The sequence below is a fragment of the Pituophis catenifer genome, unplaced genomic scaffold (genome assembly GCF_029215685.1).
Source record: "Pituophis catenifer annectens isolate HBS135680 unplaced genomic scaffold, rPitCat1.0.hap2 SCAF_9, whole genome shotgun sequence".
Lineage (NCBI taxonomy): Eukaryota > Metazoa > Chordata > Lepidosauria > Squamata > Colubridae > Pituophis > Pituophis catenifer.
Window position 1 is genome coordinate 2,475,180 of NW_027256889.1, and position 7,524 is coordinate 2,482,703.

The following is a 7,524-nucleotide window of genomic DNA, read 5'->3' on the forward strand; positions in this document are numbered from 1 at the left end:
CCTCTCCCAGTCCCAAGGGCGGGGCCAATTCCCAACCACACCTCGTGAGTCATGCCCGTTGGAAGTTCCTGCATTTGCAAGTCCAAATCTGTAGGTGAATAACTGCGCCTACAATCCGCCTTATAGCTGGAGAACCCTTGGACAATGTTCCTTTTCAGGTTTGGAGGCAAAAATGGCAAATCAAAAAATCTGCTTGGAGGGAAAGGGTGCTTGGGCTCCTGGGTATCCCACTCACAGCTGAACCTGAATCCTTGTTTCCTCTCCTGATCACGCCCTGGTTACGACCGACATAGAATGAGAAAACTCCTTGCTTAGTGAGCTAGTCGGGGAAAAAAGCAGTTGAGTCTTATTTCTTCTTTTGGCTCCCCAGCCCCATCTAGTGGAGATTCGAAGAACAGCACAACCTGGGTCACAATCTGATTGTCCTCCTGTATTTTAATTTCATTAATTTTTATTTTTGTTTTGTTTTACCCTACCTTTGTGAGTTTGATGTGGATTTCAAGTGGTGAAATCCTATCCACCGAGGGTGGTGTCCAGGGCCACGGATGATATCCTGTGTGGCTCAGGTTCTTGTCTTTGAGAAGTGCCCATTTCTAACTTCGTTATTTTATTTGTTTCGTGTGTGGGACACAGCAAAACGCAGCACAATGTCACAGAAACAACATTTAAAATCAATGGTGGGTTGCTGCCGGTTCGGGAAAACTGGTAGTTCCGATGATCAGCTGGCCCCACCCACCGGCCACTGCTCTATCCTGTTCTATATTTCCTTCTTTTTGGAACAGCTGATTTCCATGCCTCCGCTGTTCTACTACTTACCGGGGCTGCCTTAGAAGGTAAGCAGCTGAGCTTCAAATTGCTGTGTTTCAAACGCTGCGTGAAGTGCATTATGCGTGAGTGCGCACGAAGCCCACAGGCAGTTGTTAAACCGGTTGCAGCCCACCACGAGCTAAAATGCGTATCCAAAAAATATAAAACACCAGAGCTGTGAATTATTTTAAAAAACATACAGCACGAGTGACCAATACGATGATGAATAAAATCAAATTGCCCATTCCTGATGGAATCCAGGATGCCAGACTGAAGTAATAGCTATGTGTACTATTGGCAAATCAGCTGTTTATTGGTTTTAATAAGCGCCCTTAAAAAATGGGGCTGAAATTAGCACGGTGGATAAGGAGAGTGGCGGGGAAGGGGGGGGGAATGTCACTGGGAAGAAGCCATGATACTGGAAACACCTGAAAGAAAGCAGAGAGGGAACAGGGGTGGTGAAGAGAGAGAAATTCAGAAAGTGATACGGCCTTTGCCTGATCCAGATAAACAATCACAAGCTGGCAAACTGTAGAGCAGGGGTGTCAGACTCAAGGCCCGGGGGCCGGATTCGTCCCATGGGGTGCTTAGATCTGTCCGGCAGGGCCGCTCTTGAATCAGCAATGGATTGGCCCAATGTGCCTCTTCCTGCGAAAACGGAGCTCGGTTGGGCCGCATGCAGCCCTCCCGAGCTTCGTTTTCGCTGGCAGAGGGTTGCAAGAGGCAGTCGCAGCTGAAAACGGAGCTCGGGACCCCTTTTTCCTCTGGCAAAGCACTCGGGCCATCACAATTGTCACCGACATGAGTGATGTCGAGCTGGCTACGCCCCCCCTGCCCCCCCCCCACGATGTCAAACACAACCCTGATGCAGCCCTCAATGAAATTAAGTTTGACACCCCTGCTGCAGAGGATTACAACTCCCATCCATCTAAATTAGCATAACCGCATCCAAAACAGGCCATGTGGAAACTCCTGGGAGGGGCAGGGTGGGTGTGGCCAGCCAGTCCTTGCAACTACCAGTTCGGCGAACCGGATGTGAAATTAGCATCCGGTTTGCCTGAACCGGTCCGAACCAGCTGAATCCCACCGCTGGGTGCAGATTTAGGAACTTCCAAACCTTTCCTTATGTTCCTGAATCACCGGGTGCAGAAAGTGAAGGAATGGGTGATATGTTGAAGCAGTGGCTAAACAGAGGCTGCCATTCTACCCGGGGGGCGTGGGGGGTGGGGGGTGGGAGAGAAACATAGCAACTGATGAAGTTCAGCTCATAACATCATGATGGTTGTGAGGATTTGCCTGCATGGGGGACCTCATCAAGTCAAAAAAAAAAGGGAATAAACACAGCTTCCAAAAATTAGAAAAGAGTTACACTGGGCTTCTGAGTTCCAAATGGACGTAACACACACACACAAACACACACCCGGACATGCTCTTCTCAGCAACTTCTGAGAACTGAAGTCAGACAAGCATCACATAGGAAAACACGATGGCACATGCGATTTACATATTACAACCCTTAGCTCCAAAGAGCAGAATCTATAAGTCATGCCCTCTTTAATTTAGGGGGGAGGGGTGGGAAATTAAAGGAGGAAGAGGAGCAGGAGATGAAAAGACACTCACTGTCAAAGTCTATTTTCTCCACAATGTTTTTAGGCTTGATGTTCTCTTCCTGGTTGCAAATGAATATTGTCCCAGGTTCTGTTTCTACCCAGCCATATTTGCTCATCCAAGACTTCAGCTGATTATCTGCAACCAAAGAGAAGAGTTACAAGCTGGGAGGATTGGGCTAAAGAGAGAAATGCGTGTTGCGTTAGAAACTCTCTTTCTTCCAAGTTTATGAAAACGATTATTAATGTGAAAATATACGAAGAAATATCCAAACTGTGAAAGCAGTGGAGAAGTTGGAATGGGAATAACAAAATGAATTATATATAGCTAAGAACCCGGGAATGGTTTCACCACGTGGAAAACTAAAGAGAAATGTAAAATGTATTTCCTTCCCATTTTAACATTTGCTTATCCTGTCACCATGAGATGGGTGGCAATTTGATTGATTGATAGAACAGATAGATAGGATAGATAGATAGATAGGATAAATGGATAGATAGGATCGATAGATAGGATAGATAGATGGATGGATAGATAGATGACAGATAGATAGATATATGGATAGATATATGGATAGATTAGATAGATAGACAGATAGACAGATAGACAGATAGACAGATAGACAGATAGACAGATAGATAGATAGATAGATAGATGATAGACAGATAGATAGACAGGACAGATAGATGATTAGGTAGGTAGATAGACAATTTTGCAATTGTAGATTAAAACAAGATATTCCAATGTTTTCCCCCATATCTCTCCATTCTAAAAATCAGCAGGCTCCAAGGGACAACAAAACATTTTTATGAACCCACGTCACAAAGGGAAGGAAATTATATACCTGCCTTTACAGTCACTCACCTGTTAGATCGCCCAACATTTTGGCCAGAAGCCACCGGTCTATGTGCTGGTATGTGATTCCCACTACGTGACAAATGACTGCAAAAGGAAAAAGGGTACACTGAGAATCCTAACCGGGGTTAAGGCGACAGACTTTAACTGATCTTTAAAGAGGGGGGTGGGGGTGGAGAAAGGAGATTTGCCTGGTGAGGAGGGACTGGAAGACTCGTCACTAAAGTGACTTGAAGAGTACTGCACAATCACTCTGTAACCAGAGCCTTCTGCAAGGGGCATCAAAAGGAGGACAGGACTTCGATTGTGCAGCTGTGGCTGCTCTCGTGACTTTATTTTTTGACAAATACACCCTGCAAGAACCTCCCAAATATTAAAAGAAATATAAAGCAGGGAGGGAGGGGGAGAAAACCTCCCTATATGGACCCCTACTTTAGGACCCCCTCCAAACAAATTGCAATACTTTTGACTTACATTTCCTTACCGAATCTTCAAATCCAATGATCCCATCTAGGAGTTTCATATTCTTATCCAGAGCTTGCTATTATTTAAAAAAAAAAAAAAATCAGAAATAAGAGAGGATAGTCTTGGTCAATGCCAGGACATGGTCAATGACAGATATTGCTCTACAGTTCTACAACGAAAGCATCTATATTTACGGTTTATTTCGTAAACACAAAGCAAAATGATTTATTTCATTTCCACAGGCTTATCAGTCACATCGGTGTGAATCTATCAATACGGTTGACTTACCCAGAAAGCCTGAAAATGACAGTTCTCCAACAATTCCCCCAGGTATAAGATCTGACGGATTGGGCTCTCTTCTTGCTGGCACCAGCAGAGTTAAGGAATGCTACATATGAAGCTGGAGAAATGCATGGAATTCCTCCCCCCTCTATCCCAGGATCTTTTGGATCGGACAAGCTATTAAATACTCCCATGCTTGGTCTCAGACAGAAAGCCACTTCAAGAGACCAGAAGCATTTGAAAATGTGGATTTACAGGCGGCTGTTACGTATAAACTGGGTTGACAAAAATCAGAAATGAGGAAGTGATAAGCCGCTTGGGAAAGCCGAGAGAAATCATCAAAACCATAAAAAAGTGAAAGTTAAAATATTTTGGACATGTGATGCAACACCCAGAAAAATACGGCACACTTCACTTAATCCTCCATGGAAAGACTGAAGGCAAACAAGGTCCAGGCAGAAGACCATGGCTTCAAAATCTAAGGGACTGGCTTGGACAAAACTCAACAGTACTTTTGTGTGCGGCTGTTGATAAAAATAGGATCGCCAACATGATCACCAAAGTCCGATGATGGATATGCCACAAGAAGAATGCTGCCCAAGCTAAAATAGAGGCTTCTTAAGAGCACCTGATCATACCTCCCACTATCTGAGTAAGCCTGATGACATATTTGGTGGCTGGCTCAGGAATTCTGGGAGTTGAAGTCCACAAGTTACAAAGGGACCATAGTTGCCCCACTCCTGGTCTAAGCCATCGTTCTCCACTGAATTCTCCATCTAGACCTTTTCCTGGTGAGCTGTGCCTGGTGGGGAGGCTTCAAATCCCAATAGGGATTTGGGGGAAGTTATCCTAGAGTACAAACAGGATACGCGAGCCTGGTCAATCATGCACTTGCAGAGTGTGAAGTCCGTGTGAGGCAGGTTGGTCAGTGCTTTGAGGAGAATCTGGGCAGTCACCGAGACTTGGAATAAGTTAGGATTAAACTGATACCTAGAGGAGAAAAAGGACGGCGAGATCAGAACCTGACAAGGTTGTGCAGGAAAACCAACATGAAAGCACAGCATTTCCGCTCCTGGGTAACCATTGCAGGATTTCTCCCTCTAGAATTTATTTAAGAAAATTTAGATGGCCGCTCAAACTCACTCTCATTGACTCCAGACAATTTACAGGGATAAAAGACTATAACAACAACAAGGAAGAAAGCAACAAGCCCCTCACCCTCTTGCCAACAACCACCAACTGAGTTAGCAGATAGGCTCCATCCCGCTTCTGGATCCCCAGGTCTTGCCTTCTGCGCTTTGTTGAAAGAGTATGAAAGCGTCAAAAGATCAGCGACTCACAGTTTGAGCACAGCCAGGTTGGCCTCCAAGTCATAGGCATTCTCTTTGGCCTGGGTCTCCACGTAGTGCTGCAGAGTGACAAGATTCTCTGGGTTGTATCTGAAATTCAGGAAAAGACGGAAGAGCTGTCAGGAAGGACATCCTAAGGACCAATGGAGACAGGCAGAGGTGACCAGTGACAAGCGGTTTTTTAGACTTCCAGGCATTGGCATCATTATTCTACTGAAAAGCTCCAGTTCCCCATTCCTGCTCCTGGTGTCTCCTTGCACCCCTCTCTCCTCTCTGGGCCTGGCTTCCGTCGGCTGTGTCTCAAGAATGAAAGGCCTGTTTGTGGGGAGGAACATTTGAGGAGCAGCTCAATCACGATGCACGTACTTATTAAATTTAAATGCCACCCATCTCACCTGGAAGCAACCCTGGGTGGCTTACAATCAATCTAAAAAAAGAGCAAAAGCATCAAAACCATAAATATTAACACTAAAATGGATTTCATCATCCTAGCCGTTGCCCATCCGCTGCAGGATGAAGGAGGTCTCCTCTGCGTTTTTCCAACCAACGCAGTCTCGAGCTTTCCTTTGCCACAATTGGCCCCGCAATACAAGTCGATCCATCTTGTTTTAGGTCTTTTTCACGGACGCTTTTTAAAACTTGATTTAAGACTGACAAGGATGCCCCACTTTACATCGAGGGGGGCTGTGTGGAGAGAGTTTCCTCCTTTAAATTCCTGGGAGTCTATCTCAGCGAAGATCTCACCTGGAAAATCAACATGACCCAGATGGCCAGAAAGGCCCAAGAGAGACTTCCTTAGGGTCTTGCAAAAAATAATAATAATAAAGTGGAACAACAACTGATGACCTCCTTTTACTGGTCCACAATAGAAAGCGTCCTCACTCAGCGTTTGACGGTGCGGTATGCCGGCCTGACAGCCGCGGATAGAAAAACATTACAGAGGGTGGTGAGCACAGCATAAAACATCGTGGGCTTCCCCCTGATACCACTAGACTAGAGATCGCTACGGCTCGCTGCCTTAGAAGAGTGAGGAAAATCCTCAGGGACGACTCACACCCTGGTCAGCCCTTCTTTACCCTCCTACCATCTGGAAGGAGATATGGAAGCATAGGCAGCCGCCCAAACAGGCTGAAGAACAGTTTTTATCCGTGGGCTGTCAGGCTCCTGAATGAAAAATAACTACTACAGCAACATAGTACGATTGACTTGCGGGGCCAGCGCGACATGCAATAAGTTCACATGGTGCAATAGAATTGGGTGATTGTTAGCAGGATTCACTGGGCTAGGGATTTGTGGGGTTTTTTGTTTTTCACTTTTTCACTGTGAATTGTATTGTGTTGGGGGGGTGCACGAAGGGAGGCTCAGCCAATCTCATAGTACACATGTTGTACTCTGGCAATAAAGGTTTGAACTGAATTGAAGGGAAGGAAGAGAGCAAGACCGATGCATTGGATGCAAGAATGCAAGAAAGGAAGCTCAGGGTCTGTTTGATCAAGTGGGGTGGGGGTGGGGCAACTCCCCCATGCCAATGCTCTTTCCTCCCCCCCACCTCTCCAGGGATCTCCTGGTGGTCCCCATTCCCACCGCCTGAAGTCAAGTGGTGGAGAAAGGCAGAACCAGGGGAGAAATCCAGCAGGTTCTGGAGAACCAGTGGCGGAAATCTTGAGTAGTTCGGAGATCCAGCAAACACCACCTCTGGCTGGCCCCAGAATGGGGTGGGAATGGGGATTTTGCAGTATCCCTCCCCTGCCACGCCCACCAAGCATACCACGCCCACCAAGCCACGCCCACAGAGCCAATAGTAACAAAAAATTGAATTTCACCCTCAGTTTGATTTAAAAATCTAATGACGGTTATTAAAATTGGGAAGTAGGCGGAATTCCTTCCGCCCCCCCCCTTTTTTTTAAAGCTAAAAGGAGAAGCGGGAGACGCAGAAATGCTGCCTGCCCGGCGAAGACGTGGGGTTCCTGAGCATGAGCAGAGTGCCGTCCTCTCACAGAGCTTCCTGGCTCAAAGGTTTCAGGTTCCGGGACCCCTTTCGGGAAGTACCTGTCGATGCCCTTCAGCAGCTTCCCCACGCTCGCCCGCATCTGCTCGAAGGCCGCCATGGCTGCGGAGGCAGGAGACGAAGAAAGGGGAGGCCGGAAAGGAAGCGGAA

The 7,524-nt window shown here is 46.5% G+C and overlaps 1 protein-coding gene across 1 annotated transcript; it reads right to left on the bottom strand.

Annotated features, from left to right (window-relative positions):
- Positions 1-1,099: 1,099 nt before the first annotated feature.
- Positions 1,100-7,524, bottom strand: EIF3K (eukaryotic translation initiation factor 3 subunit K). The gene is made up of 8 exons (XM_070949809.1): positions 7,416-7,524; positions 5,358-5,456; positions 4,887-5,007; positions 4,024-4,098; positions 3,745-3,811; positions 3,280-3,357; positions 2,428-2,553; positions 1,100-1,235 (listed from the first exon to the last, which is right to left on the bottom strand). The coding sequence occupies exons 1-8, from the start codon at positions 7,472-7,474 to the stop codon at positions 1,204-1,206; spliced, it is 657 nt and encodes a 218-aa protein (XP_070805910.1). The 5' UTR covers positions 7,475-7,524; the 3' UTR covers positions 1,100-1,203.

Coding starts and splice junctions, on each gene's coding strand:
- EIF3K (XM_070949809.1), bottom strand. CDS start 7,474: ATGGCGGCCTTCGAGCAGATGCGGGCGAGCGTGGGGAAGCTGCTGAAG. Junction 3,812..4,023: donor GTCATTTTCAGGCTTTCTGG/GTAAGTCAACCG, acceptor TTTAAATAATAG/CAAGCTCTGGATAAGAATAT. Junction 1,236..2,427: donor GGAGAAAATAGACTTTGACA/GTGAGTGTCTTT, acceptor GCTTTCTTTCAG/GTGTTTCCAGTATCATGGCT.